Source organism: Carcharhinus amblyrhynchos, chromosome 21 (assembly GCF_965287045.1).
Source record: "Carcharhinus amblyrhynchos chromosome 21, sCarAmb.v2.hapA, whole genome shotgun sequence".
Lineage (NCBI taxonomy): Eukaryota > Metazoa > Chordata > Chondrichthyes > Carcharhiniformes > Carcharhinidae > Carcharhinus > Carcharhinus amblyrhynchos.
The window spans coordinates 51,354,849-51,380,265 of record NC_137344.1 but is presented as its reverse complement, the minus strand read 5'-3'; the positions used below and the strand labels follow the sequence as shown (position 1 = coordinate 51,380,265).

At 47.4% G+C, this 25,417-nt stretch overlaps 1 protein-coding gene across 2 annotated transcripts in view; it reads left to right on the top strand.

Annotated features, from left to right (window-relative positions):
* LOC145356435 (ras-related protein Rab-37-like) overlaps positions 1-25,417 on the top strand; it is a 134,079-nt gene that overhangs the window by 27,524 nt on the left and 81,138 nt on the right. Inside the window, exon 2 of one of the 2 annotated variants that reach the window (XM_080209160.1) lies at positions 16,472-16,582. The exons of the other annotated variant lie outside the window; for it this stretch is intronic. Coding sequence (XP_080065286.1) covers positions 16,472-16,582 — 111 coding nt within the window. The remainder of the gene's footprint in view (positions 1-16,471; positions 16,583-25,417) is intronic. 2 annotated transcript variants of the gene reach the window in all.

Here is a 25,417-nt window from a genome sequence, read left to right as displayed (position 1 = left end):
TCTTGTCCAGGGATAATATACTTGCCAGCAACTTCTTCAAACTCTTAATATCACAGATGAGACAATCACAGAATATATCACTTTCAGATGGGTCAAACTCACAATGTTCGACCTATTTGGCAAAGTCTGGAAACTAAAGTAGAAACTGTCTCCCAGGGTCCCGACCGGCTGAATGGAATTTCTATCTCTGAGTAATAACGGAGGGTCAGGGATTGTGGTCCTGATTGGTGTAATCCACTCTGAGAATTGTACCAGCTTAATTACCCTTCAATCTTCCAATTGATTCAACTCCATCTCAGTGTCTAGTCCAAGGCTTTAGTATCAGGTTCCTCTGGAGAAGTGAGGCTTCTTACACAGATATATATTTGTGAGGATAATAAACATGAGAATAATAATTTTTCTGCTTTGCTTTGGAAGTTATTTCATTGGCTATATTAAAAATATTGAAGGTTTTCAATGTATTGGCCCCAGTTTCACCCTCCAGGTCCCGGTTCGATTTTCTGAACAGTGATACCCGACAGTGACTGTACGATGACCTTACGCTTTCCTTCAAGGTTTTCAGGGACTCACACCCCGTCCTGCAGATGCTGACATCTTATTCTTATTGACAGTGTTGTAGCACGAGGTAACACGATGAGGAAGCCTTAAATCACAATTGTGATTTATTGAAGTATAATTAGAACTATTTACAATAAACTCAGTACAGGTACAGGCCTAGGCTCACTGGGCTCAGCCTGCAGGTTCCATCTACCCACACCTACACACTAACACCTGATAGACTGTAGTTTGCACGCTTCCACCTGATAGGCTCGAGGAGGATCATGTATCCTACAAACAACCGCCTCTTAAAGAGGCCACACCATCACAACTGCCACAAACATTCAGTCCCTCCAATGCTAGCACACTATTACAGCAGAATAGCCTCCTGCCAAGGCTTCTTTGACATCACTTGGGCGGCACAGTAGCACAGTGGGTTAGCACTGCTGCTTCACAGCTCCAGGGACCCGGGTTCAATTCCCGGCTCGGGTCACTGTCAGTGTGGAGTTTGCACGTTCTCCTCATGTCTGCGTAGGTTTCCTCGCACAGATGTGCGGGTTAGGTTGATTGGCCTTGCTAGGAAACTGCCCCTTAATGTCCTGGGATGCGTAGGTTAGAGGGATTAGTGGGTATAACATGTAGGGATATGGGGGTAGGGCCTGGGTGGGATTGTGTTTGGTGCAGACTTGATGGGCTGAAGGGCCTCTATCTACACTGTAGGGTTCTATGATCTATGATCTAGCACCTTCCAAAAGCAAGACCTTGCCCATTTAGAAGGCAGGTGAGAACGCTCCAGAACATTTCCCTCCAAGTCAAACAATATCCTGAGCTGCATCTGTGTCACTGTGTTCATTCTCACTGGGTGCCTCCCTAACACCACCAGCCTGCAATGGCTCAAGAAAATAACCCAAGGGGGAGGTATTGCTGGGTCACGAGGTGGATCCAGTTGTTCAGTATGTTGATGCATGTCCCTTTAAGGTCAGGTGAGCTGGGGCTTGCGCTCCACCCTGGATGAAACTTGCTCTTGTGCTGACTACTCTCAGAAAAAGACGTGTTCATAAACTGATCCAGTTAGTTTACTACCACTGACCTTGTGGTTTATTACTAGTCTCAATTTCAGACCTGAAATGTAATAACTGGTGACAGGATGGAGTCTTGGCCCATGGACTGCAATTCACTGCTGGCTTTCGGGAGAAGGAGGGAGATTGACATCATCATCCTGGGCTCAGAATTGCCAAGGTGCTGGGGTAGACCTGAGGGAACAGGTGTGGAGAGGAGCAGCCGCGAGGGGACTCAGACTGCATTCGACCCTGTGGAGATACCTGTTAGGAAGGCTGAAGGCAGTGGTCAGAGGGAACTCAGGCAAAGACAGATGTCAGGTATGGGAGAGGGATCCCTCCCCTGGGAGCACTGAGGATCTCATGAGGGAAACGGTCACAAGGGGACTCGGAGAACAACCAACGGGAAAAATAGGGGTGAACAGTCAGTGAGGGAGCAGCGACGAGAAGAGTGTGATTCAGGGCAAAATCACAATTGGAGCAACAGAACGTGAAGCAAGAGAAACACCCACCAAAAGAAGCAGGAAATGGCAGCCAATTGGAGGCTATGGAGCTTTTCAAGAAAGAGATGGAGAGTTTGATGCTTATACATGGAGCGTCTCAGCTCTTATTGGATAATGAACTTGCAGTCGCAGTTTTCTAAAGTACTATAGGCAATAAAACAAGGCTCTTACAACCAAAGAAAGCTGCAGAGTGACTCCTAGCACTAAGGAATCATTATGCCCAAAGCCAAGTATGATTGCAGAGCAGTTCTGATTTTATAAGAGGATGCAGTTGGAAGGTGAATCCGTTGTGCAATTTGTGGCCATGTTGAAGAGTCAAACTGAACACCATGAATTTACTGCTTTCCTATAGGATGCCATGAGGGACAGTTTTGTGTGTGGGCTTTGCAATGAAGCGATACAGCGGAAAATACTGACAGAAAACGTCTAGGAGTGGCTTTTGAGGTAGCAACTTCCATGGAACAGTTGGGTGTCAGTGCCCAAGTACATAAAGTAGCCAAAGTGCAACAGAACGTGGTGTCAACCACAGAATGCCAGTGCTGTAGCAAGTCTGGCCATGTGCTGGACTTGCAAAGCCCAGTGCCCCCCAGTGTAAGTAGGTGGGGCACATTGCCCGGAATTATAGGGCACAATTAAAAAGAGGAAAAGTGGAGTCAGAGACAGATGAACCTGAAGATTAGGCACAGGATATATACCGCCAACCAAGAAGGAGACAGGGAGTCCACCAGGTCTGCCAAGGAGGCAGAAGAACCCAAATCGATAGAATCCTGGCTGATATGTTATTGGTTTGAGGAGAAGCTGATAGATCCTGAGTCTTTCCAAAGGTGGAAGATAATCAAATAGATACAGAGGCAGTATTATCATGGAGCCCAGACTCTGTGTACAGAGACAAGCTGAAAACACTGCTGTTGAACCTTGCATATCTACACTGAGCAAGTGGCACCACTGTGTGCTGGTAAAGCTTCAACTGAAGGACCAGTGTGTGGAGTTATCGTTCTATGTGGTCAACAGCCACAACCTGCCTTGTTTAGATGCTCCTAGCTGCAGAAAATTAAACTAGAGCGTGATAAGCAGACTGCCAGATTTGAAGACAAGTTTACAGGATGTCCAAGTGTCCTAGAAGAAGTAGGTCTTTGATAAGATGAAAGACGTTGAGATAAAGATTCAGCTGAAGTCAGAGGGTGGTCCAAGGAGTCTGAAGGCAGATCTGGTGCCATGCCCCATTTGGCTGAAGGTAGGGGTGAATTAGAATGACTATTGATACTGAGGGACGACACAGAGCACGGAAGAAAACGGAGGCCATCATGACAGCTCCCAGACCAGGGAATGTATTGCAGTTATGATCATTCCTGGGATTGGTAAATTATCCTGGCAAATTTGTGTCAGATTTTGCCATGATACTGAAATCATCTTCTGCATAAAGGCCAACCAAGGAGGTGGACACAGGATTGTGAAGAAGCTTAAGGGGAGATAAAACATGTCTTACAAAGGCTGTAAGTGATGGTACACTTTGATCCAAAGTTGCCATTGTAATTAGCCTGTGATGCCTCGCCTTATGGGATTGACATTGTATTGTTACACATTTTACACAACAGAGAAGAAAGGCCCTTGACAAAAACAGAGGAAAGTTATTCTCCAGTCGTGAAGGAAGGATTAAATATTATATTTGAGGTGAAGAAATTCTACCATTTTCTATATGGCCGACATTTTGTGCTGTTAACCAATCACAGGCCCCTAACTGCCAGCTTCCCAAATACCATCCATGACAGCAGAACGGTTACAACAATGGGCAGTATTGTTGGCAGCATATTCCTATGACATACAGTATAGACAATCTGGAAGAGCATGGTAACACTGATGGACTTTTGAGGCTGCCTCTCCCTGGAGGAATGGATGTTCCTCATTGGTGTTTGAAGATGATGTATTTTCACTAAGATGATAAAGTCCCTGTACCAGTAACCCAGGTTCAACACAACCCAGTCTTAAGTCAAGTAATGGATTTAGTCTTACCAGGAAAGACTGTCCATAAGATTCAGCCTGATTTGAGTCCCGAACTGTCAAGGAGATGGGAGTTGTCCGTAATGGACGATGTCTATGGTGGTTATGAGGGAGGTCATTCCTCCCACATTACATGGAAGGTGCTGGATCAAGTGCACTCTGGGTACCTGGTTATGGTGCGGATGAATGAGATTGCCAGGAGCTATCTTTGGTGGCCAGGTATTGACTCCCAGGTTGAGGAGAAGGCAGGTGCTTGTGAATCCTGCACTGTAGTGTGGAAAGCACCCATGTTATTGCCCCTCCACCCCTGGGAATGACCTGAAGACTACATTGGAATAGTTTAGGTTAGAGGGTCATTAGATTGGTTCCACTGGTCGGCGCAACATCGAGGGCTGAAGGGCCTGTACTGCGCTGGAATGTTCTATGTTCAACCTCCATCGCTCCAGTGAGAACAAACCAAGTTTCTCCAACCTCTCCTCATAGCCAATGTCCTTCATGGTAAATCTTTACTCCCTCCAAAGCCTCCACATCTTTCAGGTAGTGTGGTGACCAGAATTGAACACTATATTCCAATATAACCCAGGTTCGAGAGGAAGGGTGAGAGCTTCTGGAAATGTGGGGAAGGACACCCAGGAGGAGCCAGGTGGTAATGAAACAGTCACACAAGAACCACAACCCGTGGTTGCGTGGGTTTCCTCCGGGTGCTCCGGTTTCCTCCCACATCCCAAAGATGTGCTTTTAGGCTGATTGATTGGGTAACAAATTGTCCCTATATTGGACCTCCCTGATCCTCGCACATTAGGCGTAGACTAAAATCATGAATAGGTCACTGGGACAATGGGACGGCGGCGTGGGCTCGTTGGGCCGAAGGGTCTGTTTCCCGTGCTGTGTTGTTCTTTGTTCTTTGTTCTTTTGTATTATCCTCCAGATAAACTGATTATGTCAACGTAGAGTCTTTAATGGATGTTGGTGTTGCCATTCTCTTGATTTTTTTTATATCTTGTTGAATTGTGTATTTATATAATTGTGTTAATAATGTATATATCTTATGTGGGATGTTTTGAAGTAAGAATGTTATATATGTTCCCCTTTAAGAGAAGGAATCAAATGACCCAGGACTAAAGCCCCACTCGGTCAGTGTGTTTAGCCAGTTTGAGCTGATTGTGCGAGAGAATAGACGCGTTAATAAACAGTTCATTTACTTCCACTGACCTCATGGTCTATTATTAGCCTCGATGTCAGACCTCAAACATAATAGTTTCAGGAACAGGAGACTCAGTCTGTTCCTCAGACTCTTTTGGCAACAATCCTGTGGATCCAAGTGGGTCTGTGAGAGAACACTCAGATAAGACAGATTTAAATTAGTAATAGGGAAGAGCAGGAAACAATCTAAATTGGCAGAGGGCTAATTTCAATGTTGAGAGCGTTACGAGAGGGAATGTCACCAAGACAAAAGGGAACAGATACTGATGAGAAAGAGTGGATCAGAAAACTGGGTGATCCCTTAGAGGGAACCGCAGTCCTTGGCTGCTTAGATGGTGAGGGAGACAGAGAACATAGCTGAACAAAAAGAGGCTGTATGTTCGACGTCAGGTGAATCCTTCCAGCAGAACCAGGCTAAATGTAATAAATTGAGAGGAATTGAAGAGTGAAATAAGGATGGCAAAGTGAGAGGCTGAGAATAGTTAACAAACCTACATAAATGTTCATTGGATAGCAAGAGATCCATTAGGGACAAAAAAGGTCATGTATGTTTGGTGGGGGAGGGGAGGTAATGGCCAAGTGGTATCATCACTAGACTAATCCAGAAACTCTGCTAATACTCTGGGAACCCGGGTTCGAATCCTGCCACGGCAGATGGTGGAATTTGAATTCAATCAAAAATATCAGAAATTAAGAGTCTACTGATGACCGTGAAACAATTGTCAGAAGAACCCATCTGATTCACTAATGTCCTTTCAGGAAGGAAATCTGCCGTCCTTACCCAGTCTGGGTACATGTAACACCAGAGCAAAGCATTTGAGATCTTGGGCTTTATAAATAGAATCACCAATAGCAAAAATCGGAAAGTTCGACTGAATCTTATAAAACTCTTGGCTGGACATCACCAAGAAGATTCTGGTCTTTGAGAGGGTGTGGAGGAGATTTACCAGCCAGTTCCAGGGATGGGGGATTTCAGCTGCCAGGTTAGATGAGGGAGAAGATGGGCTTCATCTCCTCGGATGTTAGGGGGTGGGGAATCTTGGCCCACCAAGCCTGAACCAACACATGACACCTTTTTAAACTAATGACCCTTTGCCTCCACCTGGTTCATATCCCTCTGTTCTCTGCCAATTCATTTATCTGTTGAGATGCTTTTTAAACGTTGCTGGAGTGAGGATCAGGGAAGACAGATTGAAGAGATGTGGGAGCAATGTGATCTCACCCTTGAGCTACATCCGATGGTGTAATGGAGACAGTGAATGATTTCAAAAAGAAATGGGCAGGAACTTGATGGTAATAAGCTTACAAAGTCAGATCAGTGGAACAGGGAATGGGATTGACTTGATCGCTGTCTTGGGCACTTGGATATAGTCAGAGGGCCAAATGGTCTATAAGACCTTTGTCAGGCCTCACTTGGAGTACTGTGCGCAGTTCTGGTCACCTCACTACAGGAAGGACGTAGAAGCTATTGAAAGGGTACAGAGGAGATTTACAAGGATGTTGCCTGGATTGGGAGGCATGCCTTATGAAGTTAGGTTGAGGGAGCTGGGTCTCTTCTCCCTGGAGAGACGAAGGTTGAGAGGTGACCTGATAGAGGTTTATAAAATGTTGAGAGGAATAGATAGGGTGGATTCTCAGAGGCTATTTCCCAGGGCTGAAATGGTCGCTACGAGAGGACACAGGTTTAAAGTGCTGGGGAGCAGGTACAGAGGAGATGTCAGGGGTAAGTTTTTCACTCAGAGGGTGGTGAGTGAATGGAATCGGCTGCCGTCAGTGGTGGTGGAGGCGAACTCGCTGGGGTCTTTTAAAAGACTTCTGGATGAGTATATGGGATTTAATGAGATTGAGGGTTATAGATAGGTCTATAGATTGGTAGGTATTGATGTGATCAGCGCAACTTGTGGGCTGAAGGGCCTGTTTGTGCTGTAGTGTTCTATGTTCTATGTTCTATGGTCTCCTTGGATCCTCCTCTGTATAATGTAGCTCACTGACACCTCCTCATGGATATGTAGGGAACAGCAAAGCCTGGTTCCCTGAGTGAATACATTGAGACAACCGGGGTGGGGAAATTTGCCCCACTTGCTCTTGTTTCGAGCACTTGATCATCTCAGAAGACTATCTGCCCTGATTGGCCAGGCTGGGACAAGGTTAACTGCCATGTATCGGCTCAGTCAATTCCACTGAGTCCAGTCTCAGCTCGATTTGACCCTCTGTGTACCCCATTATTGACAGCAATGTTCAGTAATCTACACCCCCACAGCCTGGAATTCCTTCCCTCCAACAATCCCTTGCTCTAATTCCCTCTCTTCTATTCGGAACTTTTTCTGTACAAACCTTTTCTCATTTCTCCTCCCACACAGCCCACCATCACTTTCCAGCTCCCATTACCCCCAGCCTCTTTCTCCCTCCCTGGTGCCCACCACCCCCCAGCCCCAGACTGTCCCTCCCGAGTCTGATTGTTTTCCGCCCCCGGTCTCAGACTGCCCGTCATGCCCCCCAGTCTCAGAGTATCCCTGACAGACTATGCCCCCCACCCCACCCCTCCCCCAGTTGGAAGGTGATGAACTGATGGATGCAGTTATTAACTCTGGAGTTTGCCGTATTCTTTGTAGCATCATTTCTGTGAGAGCTTTGCTGCCCATAATGCTGCTCATTAGTGAGCATTGAGTGGGTCTGTTTTAGTTATTTTGGTCTGATTAATTTATACATGATAAATTAAACATGAAATATACTAACTGTCATCATGCGCTGGTGGAGGCTAATTATTCAACAAGACCTCCGAAGTGTAGAGTGTGGACCTCCCAGAGTGCGGACTATTATTAACAGACTGGAGAAGAAATCTGCTACTCTCACGCTGCTTACCTTCACTGCAAATCGACAGGAGGGACCTCAACATCTGGCTGTACACAGGAGTGCAGTGTGACAGATGTAGAGCGGGGAATTGGGGTGCTGGGGTTGGTGTGTTGGGGAGTTGGGTATTGGGGTTGTGTGGGGTGGGAGCCAGTTAGAACGGAAGGTTGGATGGAGTGAATGTGGTTGAAGTTGATACCAAGTCCCGGATTCAGTTCCCACACTGACTGTGCCATTTTCCCAGGCTGTGCGCTCTCCTCCCTGTAGAGTGCAGGCCTCACGCTTTCAGACCCTTCCCCTGTGAGAGGGAGATGTCATTGGTTCTTCATGGACTATGGCTAATCATTGAAAACCATCATTTCGGCTGTCAGAGGGGGTAGTTAGGGTGGGTTGTGGGGTGGGGTGATAATTAGGAAGGCATTGTGAGGGTATTTAGGTAATGTGGAGATAATTAGCATGGTGGGGTCAGAGTATTTAAGGTGGCAAAAATCTAAAGGCACTTCACAGGATCATTATCAAACTAAATTGGACACCACCCCCCCATTGAGTTAACGGGGGGTGGGGGGGGGTAGGGGCGGGGGACAGGCAGCGCTGGGGGGAGGAGGTGAGCTCTGGGGGGGGGGGGCGGTGAGGGGATGAGCGCTGAGGTGGATGGCTGTACGGAACATATTGTGGTCACTGAGTTTAAAGAGATTTAGTGTCAGACAGTTGGCAGGGACAGGGATGGAGTCAGTGTGAGGGTTATGGGAACTCCTAATTTCTGCTCATTCACTATTGAATGTCAGAGAAGCAATCTGGTGATTTGGAAGCAATGGATACAAAATAAACTAAATGAACAGCTCCTAAATCACTGAAAAATTTATCAACATGAATATAAAATGTCTCCTTAAAACACACATTTCACATTCTCAACACTCACACTCCTGAAGCAATTACAGAATTCCTCATTGCTGTGTAAGGTATCAGGCCTTCATTTCTGTGCTCCCTGTCACTCAGTAACACACTCACCCCGGGACACAGGACACTCGCCCCGAGACACAGGACTCGCCCTGAGACACAGGAATTCACCCCCAGACACAGGACGCTCACCCCGAGACACAGGAACTCACCCCGAGACCCAGGAACTCACCCCGAGACACAGGACACTCACCCCGAGACACAGGACTCACCCCGAGACACAGGAATTCACCCCCAGACACAGGACGCTCACCCCGAGACACAGGAACTCACCCCGAGACCCAGGAACTCACCCCGAGACACAGGACACTCACCCCGAGACACAGGACACTCACCCCGAGACACAGGACACTCACCCCGAGACACAGGACACTCACCCCGAGACACAGGACTCACCCCGAGACACAGGACACTCACCCCGAGACACAGGACACTCACCCCGAGACACAGGACTCACCCCGAGACACAGGAATTCACCCCCAGACACAGGACGCTCACCCCGAGACACAGGAACTCACCCCGAGACCCAGGAACTCACCCCGAGACACAGGACACTCACCCCGAGACACAGGACACTCACCCCGAGACACAGGACACTCACCCCGAGACACAGGACTCACCCCGAGACACAGGACTCGCCCCGAGACACAGGACACTCACCCCGAGACACAGGAACTCACCCCCAGACATAGGACACTCACCCCGAGACCCAGGACACTCACCCCGAGACACAGGAACTCACCCCGAGACACAGGACACGCACCCCGAGACACAGGACACTCACCCCGAGACACAGGAACTCACCCCGAGACACAGGACACTCACCCCGGGACACAGGATTCTCACCCCAAGTCACAGGAACTCACCCCGAGACCCAGGACACTCACCCCAAGACACAGGAACTCACCCCGAGATACAGGATTCACCCCTAGACACAGAACACGCACCCCGAGATACAGGACTCTTGTTACAATGCCACCCAGGCTCTGTGCATTAGGCTAACAGTCCAGCACCATCCTGAAGGAGAGCTGTGTTGATCAGCCTCAGGTGAATGCAAAAAACCCCATGGTTCAAAGAATTTTGGTCTGGTGGACAGTATTTCTCCCTTTATAACATTACAAAAACAGATGGTATAATCATGATCATATTTGTTATGGGAGCTTGCTGTGCACAAATTGGTCATCATAGTTTCCACATTACAACAGTGGAACAGTGGAAAAATTTCAAAAATACTTCATTGGCTGGATGGTATCTTTATTTTAGGTGTATCAGTCTCCCCACCTCCCACCACAAGCCTTCAATAAAATGGTCAAGAGCTGCAGACTCCCTTTATGATCTGCCCACACCTGACCTATCTTCATTCTCAGCTCATGTATTTGTACATCCCAATCCTGTACTCATGCTTTGTGGAATTCTCAGCAACAGGGAAGAGGAACTTCAATTATTGCAATAGATTGGAGAAGTTGGGAATTCTTTCACTGGAAAGAAGGAGGGCACAGATTGGAATTAGTTGGTTAAAAAAAAACTGTTTCACACAGTGAGTGGTTAGGATCTGAAATGTACTGTCTGAGAGTGTGGTGGAGACAGATTCACACAGCGAGTGATTAGGATCTGAAATGTACTGTCTGAGAGTGTGGTGGAGACAGATTCACACAGCAAGTGATTAGGATCTGAAATGTACTGTCTGAGAGTGTGGTGGAGACAGATTCACACAGCGAGTGGTTAGGATCTTGAATGTACTGTCTGAGAGTGTGGTGGAGACAGATTCACACAGCGAGTGGTTAAGATCTGGAATGTACTGTCTGAGAGTGTGGTGGAGACAGATTCACACAGTGAGTGGTTAGGAACTGGAATGTACTGTCTGAGAGTGTGGTGGAGACAGATTCACACAGTGAGTGGTTAGGAACTGGAATGTACTGTCTGAGAGTGTGGTGGAGACAGATTCACACAGCGAGTGGTTAGGATCTGGAATGTACTGTCTGACAGTGTGACCAAGTGTGAATCAGCTTTCTATCCTTACCCTCTACCTTCCTGGTTCATTGTGCTGAATAATTAGGGTGGCAAGCTGGTATGGTCATGCCCAATTGAGGCTTTGGCCTCAACTGCTTTCTGTGGTAGTGAATTCCACAGCTGAGCATGCTTTGGATGAAGAAATTTCTCCTCACCTCAGCTGTAAATCGTCTACCCTGTATCCTCAGATTGTGACCCTTAGGTCTGAACTCCCCACCATCAAGAATTTTCTGGGTCTCTATGAGATCTCCCATCTCTGTACTCCAGCAAGTATCATCCTATCCAACTTACTCTCCCACAGATAGTACTTGAGGCAGGTATAGTTTTGTCTTTTGAAAAGCATTTAGACAGTTACATGGGTAAGATAGATATAGAGGATAATTGGAATTACCTTGTTGGTTAAAACTGGGCAGCATGAACAAGTTGGGCCAAAGATTTTGTTTCCAAACTGGAAACCTCTCTGACTCTGGGGGCAATTCTCCCATCCCACCATGCTAATCTTTTAGTGCGGTGGGCTGAGAGGATTGCGTGTCAATCAAAGAACAAAGAACAAAGAACAAAGAACAACACAGCACGGGAAACAGGCCCTTCGGCCCAACGAGCCCGCGCCGCCGTCCCACTGTCTCAGTGTCCTATTCATGATTTTAGTCTACGCCTAATGTGCGAGGATCAGGGAGGTCCAATTTAGGGACAATTTAGTACCCAATCAATCAGCCTAAAAGCACATCTTTGGGGATGTGGGAGGAAACCGGAGCACCCGGAGGAAACCCACGCAACCACGGGGAGAACGTGCAAACTCCCACAGACACAGGCCCAAATCCATGTGTCCGCACAGCAACAGAGATAGTCTCTGAGCTGTCATGTTGCCCTCGAGATGGTCCAGTTTAAGCACACTAACGACATGAAGCAATAGGCAACTCCCGAAGCAACGTCCAAGAGCAGCCCACTACAACCTGCCGCATGCATGCCCCTTGCTGGACTTAAATGCCTGTGGAGACAAAAAATTCATTATTAAACAGGCAAAGACTGTAACATCCCTAAGGCAAAACGTATTCCCAAGCCTACAATGTTTAGTAAGGCCTACTATATCCCCCTATATGTAGCCCGCTCATGTGGCTGTCTAAGTGACTCTTAAACAACCCTAGCGTGCCTGCTTCCACCACCTTACTCGGCAGTGCATTCCACACCCTCACTACCCTTTGCGTGAAAAACTGCCCTCTAATATTTGTCTTATACCTAGCCCCCCTCACCCTAAGCTCGTGACCCCTCGTTCTATCCATTTCTAATAACGGAAAAAGCTTACCACCATTTACTCTATCTATCCCCTTCATAATCTTATAAACCTCTATTAGATCCCCCCTCAGCCGACGTCTCTCAAGGGAAAACAGCCCAAGTTCATTCAATCTTTCAATCAATTTGTGGGATCTGTGTAAGCATTCCCGCTGTGCGCGCATTTCCCAGCGCCGGATATCCAGCACCATCTGAGGTAATCGGGAAACCCGTGAGCACACAAGCCCAGGTATGTTGTATCTGTTAATCTTACGTTAATGTGATTGGCAGACCAAGGACTGGGCCCTCCAGCATCTCCCAGCCCACCAGCGGGGGTTCACTCCAGTGGGGTTCAGACCAGCCCTCCACTTTTGGGAACTAGCAGGACAACCCTGCTGGAGGGGGCAATCAGAGCCCTTCAGGGGGTTGGGCAGGAGGATGTTGCCCTTTGAACTTGGGTACCCTGGCAGTGCCAGCCTGTGTACCCTAGCACGGCCCATGGTGCAAAGTGCCCATGCCTGAGGACACCATGGCACTGCCCATCAGCCTTGGGCAGTGCCAAGGGAGGTGGGCCTGTTGCTTTGCTTCTTCACAGCCTGTGATTGGTTGTATTTTTTGAGTTGCTCCTGACCCTCATTCTGTCTCAGTCCTGGCAGGTTCCAGCTCTGTTCCTGCACATCCCCAAGCAAATGTTCCTCTTAACAGCTACCCTTTACAGAATGAGACAGCCTGCCAAACCAGCAGTGCCTGTCACATCTCCCATCAGTCAGGTGACCATGGGCAGAGTGACTCAGAGTCCCAAGCGACTGGAAGAGATCAGGAAATAATTCTTTTTCTGGGTGCAATTAGCAAATGGATGTGAGCCAGCTGTTCACCTGTGGAAGGCATCGCTACTGAGCACTATCTTGTCTTAATCTCCCCTCCCCACCTCGCTGGAATCTGGAAGGGGAGCTGGAATTCCAGCAGATGATAGGCATTGAAAATGTGCCATTTTATTCGTCAGGTCGGGCAGTCTGTGTCCCTGGGGAGGTGCAGTTCCACCCCAACCTCCTCCTGCTGTCTCTCCATGGCCATCTTCTTCCATGTAATGTGGCACAGCTTCAGGCTGTTCCACCCCCAGCTAATTCCAGCTCATTATTAACCTGCCTAATGTTCCTAAACCCATCTCCATCACTGCCATTTGCTCTGAGACTCTCACCTCTTAATCATTCAACATCCCAACCTATCATTCCACCCTCATGAGCCGTCACTCAAAGCCCCTGGCCCTCAGTACCTTCATTATCAGCTCTCTTTGTGGGCAACCCATAACTTACATCAAAGATTGTGGAGAATTTTAGAAATGGAGGAGGCTACAGAAATAGGAAAAATTTGGGGGTTAGAGAAGGTTACAGAGAAAGGAATGGTTCAGAGAAGGTTACAGAGATAAGGGAAGATTTTGGGTTTGGAGGAGGTTACAGCGATAGGGAAGGTTAGGGGGTTGGAGGAGGTTACAGGGATAGGGAGGGTTTGGGGGTTGGAGGAGGTTACAGCGATAGGGAGGGTTTGGGTGTTGGAGGAGGTTACAGGGATAGGGAGGGTCTGGGGGTTGGAGGAGGTTACAGGGATAGGGAGGGTCTGGGGGTTGGAGGAGGTTACAGGGATAGGGAGGGTTTGGGGGTTGGAGGAGGTTACAGGGATAGGGAGGGTTTGGGGGTTGGAGGAGGTTACAGGGATAGGGAGGGTCTGGGGGTTGGAGGAGGTTACAGGGATAGGGAGGGTTTGGGGGTTGGAGGAGGTTACAGGGATAGGGAGGGTCTGGGGGTTGGAGGAGGTTACAGGGATAGGGAGGGTTTGGGGGTTGGAGGAGGTTACAGGGATAGGGAGGGTCTGGGGGTTGGAGGAGGTTACAGGGATAGGGAGGGTTTGGGGGTTGGAGGAGGTTACAGGGATAGGGAGGGTTTGGGGGTTGGAGGAGGTTACAGGGATAGGGAGGGTCTGGGGGTTGGAGGAGGTTACAGGGATAGGGAGGGTCTGGGGGTTGGAGGAGGTTACAGGGATAGGGAGGGTTTGGGGGTTGGAGCTGGTTCTGATTTTGTGCAGCTTGGTATGGAGTTATTTTTGGAAATCATGTTGAGATATCTCCCTGAGCAGCATCCTGATGTAGGGTGGAAAGCCGTATTGTTCTTGGTTGCTAACCCCTCCTGCCTGGCAGCCTACAGAATTCCCAGTGATGGACAGTATGTTCAGAGTGTCAATCATCTCAAAGTAATCTTAGTCCCAAATGAACATCTGCACAGGCAGAGGAATCATATTTGCATTTATTAACTGCTTTCCACACCCTCGCTGTCAGCTAAATACATTTGGATTCCAGTCAATTCTGTAGTGAAGAAAATGTGCATAGTAAGATCCCACAAACAAATATGATAATGGACAAGATCATCTGTTGCAGTAAATGTTGGCTTTGGGATAAAAATGAACCTCAGAAAATAAGACTGGGAATTTCCTTAACTTAGCCACAAGTCCAAAATCAAGTCCCATTGAAACACAGCTGCCAGGAGGTTCCACCTTGCATCACCCTGCTTCCCTTTTGGGATTAGTGTATGACACAGAGTGATGCAGTACTGGGAAAGTTGCTGGAGTCCATTATCAAGGATTTCATAACTCAGGATTTGGAAGGCAGTGGGATAATCAGACAAAGTCAGCGTGGATTTACAGAAGGGAAACCCTGCTTGATGAATCTATTGGAATTCTTTGAGGATGTAACTAGTAGAATTGACCGAGGGGAACCAGTGGATGTGGTTTATTTAGACTTTCAGAAGGCTTTCGACAAGGTCTCACATAACAGACTGCTATGTAAAGGTAAAGCACATGAGATTACAGGTAATGTCTTGAGATGGATGGAAAGCTGGTTAGCAGATAGGAAGCCAAGAGTTGGCATAAATGGATCTTTTTCTGATTGGCCGTCAGTGATTAGTGGGGTTCCACAGGGATCTGTGCTCGGACCCCAACTGTTCACATTATATATTAATGATTTGGAAGAGGGACCTGAATGTATTATCTCCAAATGTGCAGACGATACAAAGTTGGGTGGGAGGGTGAGCTGTGAGGGGGATACAGAGATGGTTCAGTGTGATTTGGACAGGCTGAGTGTGTGGGTATCTGCATGGCGGATGCAGTATAATGTGGATAAATGTGAGGTTATCCACTTTGGCAGCAATAATAGGAAGACAGGTTATTACTTGAATGGGTGTAAATTGAGAGATGGAAACTCAACAAGGCCTTGGAATCCTCATGCGTCAGTCGCTGTCAGTAAGCGCGCAGGTACAGCGGGTTGTAAAGAAGGAAAATGGTATGTTGGCCTTCATGGCGAGAGGATTTAAATATAGGGATGTTTTGCTGTGATTATATAGGGCATTGGTAAGGCCACCCCTGGAGTATTGTGTGCAGTTTTGGTTTCCTTATCTGAGGAAGGATGTCCTTGCTATAGAGGGAGTGCAGTGAAGGTTTACCAGGCTGATTCCTGGGATGGCAGGTCTGTCATCTAATAATCCTAAATTGGTTAGGATTATATTCACTGGAGTTTAGAAGAGTGAGAGGGGACCTCATAAAAACTTATAAAAGATGTTCCTGGTGGGGGGAGTCCAGAACAAAGGGTTATAGTTTGAGGGTAAGGAATAAACTTTTAGGACTGAGGTGAGGGGAAATTTCTTCACCCAGAGGGTGGTGAATGTGTGGAATTCACTCCCACAAAATGTCTGATTTCAAAAAGAAATGAGATCTAGTTCTCGGGGCTGAAGGAATCGAGAGATGGGGAGGGGTGAAGGAGGCTCAGGATATTGAATTCGATGCTCAGCCGTGATCAAAATGAGTGCCAAAGCAGATTCAATGGGCCGAATGGCCTACTCCTGTGTTTCTATCTGTTTCTGTGATGTCTCCTTGGATGCCACCACTGGAATCTGTAAAGGAATGGTTCGACCGAAAGGACCATCTCCCACCACTTTGCTGGATCTCTTGTGTTGAACTAACCTGTTGAATAAGTGTGTTGTACTGCTGCTGCACTCTGTCTTGTTGAAGCAAGGTTCTAATTAGAATTTGCACATACTGTAGGTCATGTTAATTGGAGACTCTGGTGTGGGCAAGACCTGCTTCCTAGTCCAGTTCAAAGACCGAGCATTTTTAGCAGGGAACTTCATCGCCACAGTCGGGATAGACTTCCGGGTGAGATGCTGATGACAGCTTTTTATTTATTTGTCTGATATACACTTCCAAACATTTCCAGATATCTCTCCAATTACTGCTACAGGACACGGTGGCACAGTGGTTAGCACTGCTGCCTCACAGCAGCAGGAACCCGGGTTCGATTCCTGGCTTGGGGCACTGTCTGTGTGGTATCTACATGTTTCACCGTGTCTGTGTGGGTTTCCTCTGGCTGCTCCGGTTTCCTCCCACAGTCCAAAGATGTGCGGGTTAGGTGGATTAATGTGGTAAATGCACAGGTTTATGGAAATGACAGGGAATGGGATGCTTTTTCAGATATTTGGTGCAGACTTCGTGGGCCAAATGTCCTCCTTTTGCACTGTAGGGTTTCTCTGATTCTCTACTGAAGACTCGCTGGATTTGGGTGGTCTCATATCCTGAAGAAATTCTGTGCAGTGACTGAGAGGCCTTATTATGGAAGGAAGTTTAATGAGGAGGTTCTAATAAAATTTCCCCTTGCACCTCTATCATGCCAATAAAAGGGGTCAGAGTGCCTCTCTCCAAAAAGGTTCATGTTTAACCCAATAGGTGGGGAAGAGCTTGGCACAATGGTTTAAAGAGCTGAATGTGAAATCCACAGGGTTGAAGATTCTGAGACCACATTCACTTCTTGAGAGTTTTTAACTGAATTTCAGCATACACGCACACTACTAGTATCTGTAAAATGTGTATTTGTGTATATATTGACATGTCTTACACACAGGAAGTGATGTGTAGGCAGTGTTGGAGTTCTCACCAGTGTGGCTGCAGGCAGAGTGTATAAGAATTGCTGAGGATCTCCTAGTTAACCATTAAGCTTTATCCTTTATCATTGTTCTGAAACAATGCAGCAACTTTACAGAATCTGGGGAGTTTTTATGCAGGATACACTCGGTGGCTTCACAGTTTCCTGGTAATGTCAGCACTGCTGCAACTGGACCCAAGGCTTCTTAACCAGGCTGGGCTAAATACTCTCCAGGCTGAGTCACACAACCGGCCTGCGTCTGCACCGACCGGCCTGCGTCTGCACCGACCGGCCTGCATCTGCACCGACCGACCTATGTCTGCACTGACCGGCCTGCGTCTGCACTGACCGGCCTGTGTCTGCACTGACCGGCCTATGTCTGCACCGACCGGCCTGTATTACACTAAACTGCCTGTATTTGCTCCAACCAGGTTTCATGAATTATGTAAATTCACCAAATTAATTATGTAAATTGATCACAAATGTTATCTGACATGGGCCCATGTGAGAGGAAAGCTTGAGATACTGAGCAGTGGTAGAACTCCATTGGTGAGCTGTGTCTGTCCCAAAAACCTGGTGTTCGTCTAATCTGGCAGAGCCATTGTGGTGACTGTCCCTTTAAGGGAAAAGCAGCAGTGGTCAGCTGGCTTAGCAGACCCTTAAAGGGGCAGTCACCACTGCCATGTATGTTAAGCCTATTTATAAACTCATCGCTTTCCATCTCAGCCAGACTGGCAGGAACATTCACATCCAACTGTTTAGGCAATGAGAATAGTTCACCTGAACAATCTCAGACTGGGGTCAGGAGGAGGTGCTGTTAAACATGAATCAGGAGACTCTGAGTTCCCTTGACAATGGTAACTTACACTGGCGGTAACTTACACTGCTTATCACGATGGAATACAGGCCACTGTTCACGGTAATCAGATCAAACTGTGCTCTGACCCTCTCAGTCTCCTGCCAAGCTCTAATGAGCCTCCACTCTCTTTGCCCCACGAGTGGCAATAACTTTGCCCAGAAATCCCCTCTTGAAATCACTACGTCCAATCATAGGAACTCGGAGCAGGAGTGGGCCATTCAGCCCCTCGAGCCTGCTCCCCCATTCAATAAGATCATGGCTGTTCTTTTCATGGACTCAGCTCCACTTACCCGCCCGCTCACCATAACCCTTAATTCCTTCACTGTTCAAAAATCTATCTATCCTCGCCTTAAAAACATTCAGTGAGGGAGCCTCAGCTGCTTCACTGGGCAGGGAATTCCACAGATTCACAAACATAAGAACATAAGAAACAGGAGCAGGAGTAGGCCATCTAGCCCTTCGAGCCTGCCCCGCCATTCAATAAGATCATGGCTGATCTGTTGTGGCTCAGTTCCACTTTCCCGCCCTCTCCCCATAACCCTTAATCCCCTCTCTTATCAAAAACCCATCAACCCGCTTCTTAAAAATATTTAGCGAGGCAGCCTCCACCACTTCAACGGGCAGAGAATTCCAGAGATTCACCACCCTTTGAGTGAAGAAGTTCCTCCTCAACTCCGTTCTAAACCGCCTCCCCTTTATCTTGAGGCTGTGCCCCCTAGTCCTACTGTCTTTTTTGAGCGGGAAGAGTCTCTCCACCTCTATCCTATCCATCCCATTCATCATCTTATACGTCTCAATGAGATCTCCCCTCATTCTTCTAAACTCTAACGAGTACAAGCCTAGTTTATTCAGCCTCTCCTCATAGCTCAATCCCCTCAACTCCGGTATCAGCCTAGTAAACCTCCTCTGCACTCCCTCCAGGGCCAAAATATCCTTGCGCAGGTGCGGCGCCCAAAACTGCACACAGTACTCCAGCTGCGGCCTCACCAATGCCCTATACAGCTGCAGCAAGACCTCCCTACTTTTATATTCAATCCCCCTCGCTATGAAGGCCAGCATCCCATTCGCCTTCCTGACCACCTGCTGCACCTGCAGGCTGGGTTTTTGCGACTCATGCACAAGGACCCCGAGGTCCCTCTGCACCGTCGCCTGCTGCAGTTTTTCGCCACATAAGTAATAGTCCTTCCTACCATTCTTCCTACCAAAGTGGACCACCTCACACTTGCCAACATTAAATTCCATTTGCCAGTTCCTGGCCCATTCGCCCAGCCTATCTAGATCCTTCTGCAGACTCTCCACACCCTCCGCACAATTTGCCTTTCCCCCAATCTTCCCCAAACCCTTTGTGTGAAGAAGTTCCTCCTCAACTCAGTCCGAAATCTGCTTCCCCTTAGTTTGAGGCCATGCCCCCTTGGAGCACGCTGTTCCACTGCCCCCACCACCCCCCCCCCCCCCCCCCCCACCCCACCCCTGCCACCCCCGCCCACTCATGTTGCCACCTTTCCTTTGGTTGTGTTGGAGGTGCATGCTGTGACATTTTTCTGGGGTTTTCTCAGGGTGATTGTCCAGTTGGGACAATTAGCATTGCTGTCCCCAGTGTTGCCTGTTTAGAATGAGCTGCAGTTTCTGGTTTGTAAGTGTGACTTTCTTGGAGGCGTGTTGCAATGAGAAGGAGAACGAATACCGGAAAAAGATCACATTTCCTGCTTTAACCACCAGTTGCTCAAAGTGACAGGAAACCACAAGAGGAATGACGTACAGTCAGGCCAAACCTGTTAACTCATGCGGTGGCACAGTGGCACAGTGGTTAACACTGCTGCCTCACAGTTTGATTCCTGGCTTGGGTCACTGTCTGTGGGGAGTCTGCATATTATCCCCATGTCTGCTGGGTGCTCCGGTTTCCTTCCACTGTTCAAAAATGTGTGTTAGATGGATTGGCCATAATAAATTGTCCATTAATGTCAGGGGGATTAGCAGGGTAAATATATGGGGTTACAGGGATAGAGCCTGGGTGGGTTTGTGATTGGTGCAGACTCGATGGGCCGAATGTCCTTCTTCTGCACTGTAGGGTTTCTATGATTCTATGCTGCCAACCAATTCTGACCAAGCCCCCTGTGCCATTGGCCAGACGTATTAGCCACAACAGCTGGCAGTGAAATTGGCACTGTTGGGCTGTTTGAAATTTCCACAGTTTCTCAGCCTTTTGGCTAAGATCAAGTGACCCCAAGATGGGGTGTAATGTCTTATCTTATCAGCTTGTTGCCCGTGGGGACCTTAAATGGAATTCAGTTGGACTTTGAATTTGGTTTTTGGAGCAAGCAAGGAATGAATTTGAGTTTTCCCGGTTTATTCTGAGCATTGACTTTGTAACCTTAAGGATGAAGTAAAAAATAATTTACCGCAATGATTTGCAATTAAGTAGCATCTTCAGCAAAGAATAAAACATCCCAAAGTGTTCAACAGGAGTGAATTCAGACAATTAATATCAGGACCAAGCAGAGTTATCAGAGAGACGGGTTCAAGGAGCAGAGATACTGAACTTTACAAAGAGAATTTCAGAGCTTAGGACGTAGAAAATAACTGGCACCTATGAAGTGTTTATAGCACTGTGGGCAACCTGGGACTAACAGGACACATGCGGCCTATCGAGCTTCTGAGTGCAACCTTTCAGACAATTTGTTAACCGTTGCCCATGTGCAGAGTTGACACAGAGCGCTGGTTTGCTCGGGGTATAAACAGGGAGAGGATCAACCTTTGGAAACTTTCTAAATTGTGCTATTCGCTGAAGTTAAAATTTCCCTTCTGTGCCAGTCATGTGAATTGTCCCAGTAACCTCCGTTCAATCATTGCTGTATTGACCAGTCTCAGTCCAATTTTATCTTCTAGTTTGCTGCTTATCTCTGTTTCAAAGAGGTTATTGTGGTTTATGCACAAGACATCACTGCTTACTCAGCACCCACCTCTGAATTCTTGCTGCAAACCTATAATTCTGCTGTGTGCTGTTTATATTCGCCACTGAAATGTGTGTGCCTGTCTTCACTTGTGCTATTAAATGCATCCAGCCCATTCCCAATCCCTCACTGGACTTCCCCATTCCCAATCCTTCGCTGCCCTTTCCCATTCCCGACTCTTCAAAGAACAAAGAACAGGCCCTTCAGCCCTCCAAGCCTGCACCGATCATGTGTTCCTAACTGGACCATCCATTTGTATCCCTCTATTCCCAGTCTGTTCATGTGACTATCTAGATAAGTCTTAAATGATCCCAGCGTGTCTGCCTCAACCACCTTGCTTGGTAGTGCATTCCAAGCCTCCGCCACCCTCGGTGTAAAATACGTCCCCGCATATCCGTATTGAACCTTGGCCCCCCTCACCTTGAACTTGTGACCCCTTGTGTTTGCCGTTTCTGACCTGGGAAAAAGTTTCCCACTGTTCACTGTATAACCCTTCATAATTTTATACACCTCTATTAGGTCGCCCCTCACCCTCCGTCTTCACAGGGGGAACAACCCCAGTTGCCCAATCTCTCCTCATAGCTAAGACCCTCCATACCAGGCAACATCCTGGTAAACCTTTTCTGTACTCTCCCCAAAGCCTCCATGTCCTTCTGGTAGTGTGGTGACCAGAACTGGACACAATATTCCAAATGTGGTTGGATCAACGTTCTATATAACTGCAACATCACGTCAACTTTTATACTCTATGCCCCGTCCAATAAAGGCAAGCATGCCATATGCCTTCTTCACCACCCTCTCCACCTGTGTTGCCACCTTTAAGGATCTGTGAACTTGCACCCCCAGGTCCCTCTGTGTGTCTATACTCCTGATGGTTCTGCCATTTATTTTATAGCTCCTCCCTACATAAGTTCTACCAAAATGCATCACTTCGCATTTATCTGGATTAAATTCCATCTGCCATTTCTCCGCCCAATTTTCCAGCCTATCTTTATCCTGCTGTATTCTCTGACAATGTTCATCACTATTCACAACTCCAGCAACCTTTGTGCCATCCACAAACTTACTGATCACACCAGTTACATCTACTTCCAAATCATTTATATATATCACAAACAGCAGAGGTCCCAGTACAGAGCCCTGCGGAACATTACTGGTCACAGACCTCCAATCAGAAAAAGATCCCTCCACTGCTACCCTCTGTGTTCTGTGGCCCAGCCAGTTCTCCACCCATCTAGCTAGCTCACCTTTTATCCTGTGAGATTTAACCTTTTGCCCCAGCCTGCCATGAGGGACCTTATCAAAAGCTTTATTAAAATCCATGTAGACATCATCCACGGCCCTTCCCTCATCAATTATTTTTGTCACCCCCTCAAAAAACTCAACCAAATTTGTGAGGCCTGACCTCCCTTGTACAAAACCATGTTGTGAACCACAGAACCATAGAACCCTACAGTGCAGAAAGAGGCCCTTCAGCCCATCAAGTCTGCACCAACATGTGAGAAACACCAGGCCTCCCACCTCATCACATTTACCAGCACTTGGCCTAAAGCCCTGAATGTTACAACGTGCCAAGTGTTCATCCAGATAACTTAACAGGATGTGAGGCAGCCCACCTCCACCCAGGCAGCGCACTCCACACCGTCACCACCCTCTGGGAAAAAAAGGTTTCTCCTCACATTCTCCCAAACCTCCTGAACGGAGCCTGGGATAAACATTTACTTTAAACTAAGGGAGCACAGGTTCAAGGTGAGAGGGGGAAAGTTTAAGGGAGATGTTCAGTGGAAGTTCTTCACATGGAGAGTGGTGGGTGCCTGGAACGCACTGCCGGAGGAGGTGGTGGAAGCAGGCGCATTAGCAACGGTTAAGAGGCATCTGGATGGGTACAGGAATAGAGAGGGAATGGAGGGATACGGACCGAGTAAGGGCAGAAGGATTTTTCCTTTAGTTTAGTTAGGACATCATAATTGGCACAGGCTTGGAGGCCCCTGTCCCTGTGTTCTTAGATACTTCATTACGTTTCTGCAAATCGTTACAGAGTTGTCTGTTCTTCAAAAATACATCAGTAACAGCGCAATACCACAGATGCTGATAATCTGAAATAAGAACAGAAAATGCTGAAAATCTCAGCAGGTCTGACAGCATCTGTGGAGAGAGAATCGAGCTGTTTCGAGTCCGTGTGACTCTTCTCCTGAAGAAGGGGAGAAAAGTCAAATTGGACTTGAATTGTTAACTATGTTTCTCTTTCTCCACAGACACTACCAGACCTACTGAGTTCCTCCAGTAGCTTCTGTTCTTAATTCAAAAGTATTGTATTGGCCGTAAAGCGCTTTTGGGCATCCTGAGATTGTGAAAAGCACGATGACAGTTTAAATGATTTAGATTCAGCCAATTTGGACTGAAAGCCTTCCTTATCTCAGCAATATCTCTGAATAGATCACCACCCTGAGTACGCTGAAATTATCACTCTCTGAGAGTAAGCAGGCTCCATTCCAGTGAGTGTGTTGCTGGAAAGTCAGACGCTCTGATTTGAGATTATGAAATAGCTGCTGCTTCATCTGAACGTTGCTTTGTTCAGGCTGCAACTGGACATCACTTTTGAAATAATTGTCATCATGAAGAGGAATCCCAAAATTAATTCCCTCAACCCAACAATCACCCATATCTAGACTTCCAAAAGACATTTGACAAAGTTCCACATGAAAGGTTTCTGATGAAGCACAAAGTTGTGAAGATCCAGGATAAAGCTGGAGGAGAGTTCGGAAACCTTTGCAGGAAGCAATAGATACTGATTACAGGGCCAGCATCAAAGTCAGGGCAGAAACAGGGTGGTGAGCTCCCGTTTCAATGCACACAAACATTTGAGTTAGGAGCAGCCCCTCGAGCCTGCTCTGCCATTCAAGAATGTCATGACTGATCTGATTGCAGCCTCAGCTCAACATTCCACCCCTGCTAACCCTGAGAGCTTTATTGGGCAAAAATCTATCACTGCCTGAAAAAGAATCAGTGCCTCTGCCTGCATGTTCACACTACCCTCTGAGAGAAAGCATCTCATCTCTGTCTTAAATGTTAAACTGTCCCTGCTCGTTCTAGTCTCTCCCACAAGGGGAAACGTTCTCCCAGCATCTGCTCTGTTAACTTCCCTCAGGATCTTAGTGGCAGAATCTTCTCAAAAAACTCTGAAAAGGGGATTGTTCTATACCTTTCTTTTGGGCAAGTTTCACTCTGCCAGTTTTTCATAGAATCTGTGGCACAGAGACAGGCCCTTCGGCCCAAACTGATACATACTGGTCAAAAAGACCTATCTAACCCTGACTGCATTTGGCCCATATCCCTCTAGACCATTCCTATCCATGTATCTGTCCAAATGTCTTTTAAATGTTGTCGATGTCCCTGCCTCAACCACTTCCTCCAGCAGCTCATTCCACACTGTATAAAATAACTGCTCCTCAGGTTCCCTGTAATTCCTTCCCCTCTTAAACCAATGCCTTCTAGTTCTCGATTCCCCAACTCTGGTATAAAGACTGAGTGCATTCACTCGAGCCGTGCCTCTTATGATCTCAGAACCTCTTTAAGATCACCCCTCAGTCTTCTATGCTCAAAAGAGAAAGGTCCTAACCTGTTTAATCTTACCCTATTACTGAGTCCCTTGAGTCCTGGCAACATCGTTTTAGATCTTTTCTGCACTTTCTCCAGTTTAAAACATCCCCTCCCATCATTGCTACCACTCACACCAACAATGGTTGCCAGCATCGGGCATCAGGATCTGCCTGAATGGTCCCCTGGAGGATGCCCAACATGTTCCCCCGCCTCCGCATCATGTCCCCAACTTGTATAGACCCCCCCTTTGCATAGAACCCCCCTCGCAGAAGTACCCCCTCACACAACTCCCCCCTCACTGAATTCCTCCCTCGCAGAACTCCTCCCAATCACCCCCACTCCTTGGCATTGCCCCTAGAACACAGAGTGCCCGATGGGCACTCCCTGACCATGTCCTTATTGGACTGGGGTAAACACAGTAAGAAGTCTCACAACACCAGGTTAAAGTCCAACCGGTTTATTTGGTAGCAAAAACCACTAGCTTTCAGAGCTTGCTCCTTCATCAGGTGAGTGGGATTTCTGTTCACAAACAGGACAGATAAAGACACAAACTCAATTTACAAAATAATGGTTGGAATGCAACTCTTTACAGGGAATCAAGTCTTAAAGGTACAGACAATGTGAGTGGAGAGAGGGTTAAACACAGTTTAAAGAGATGTGTA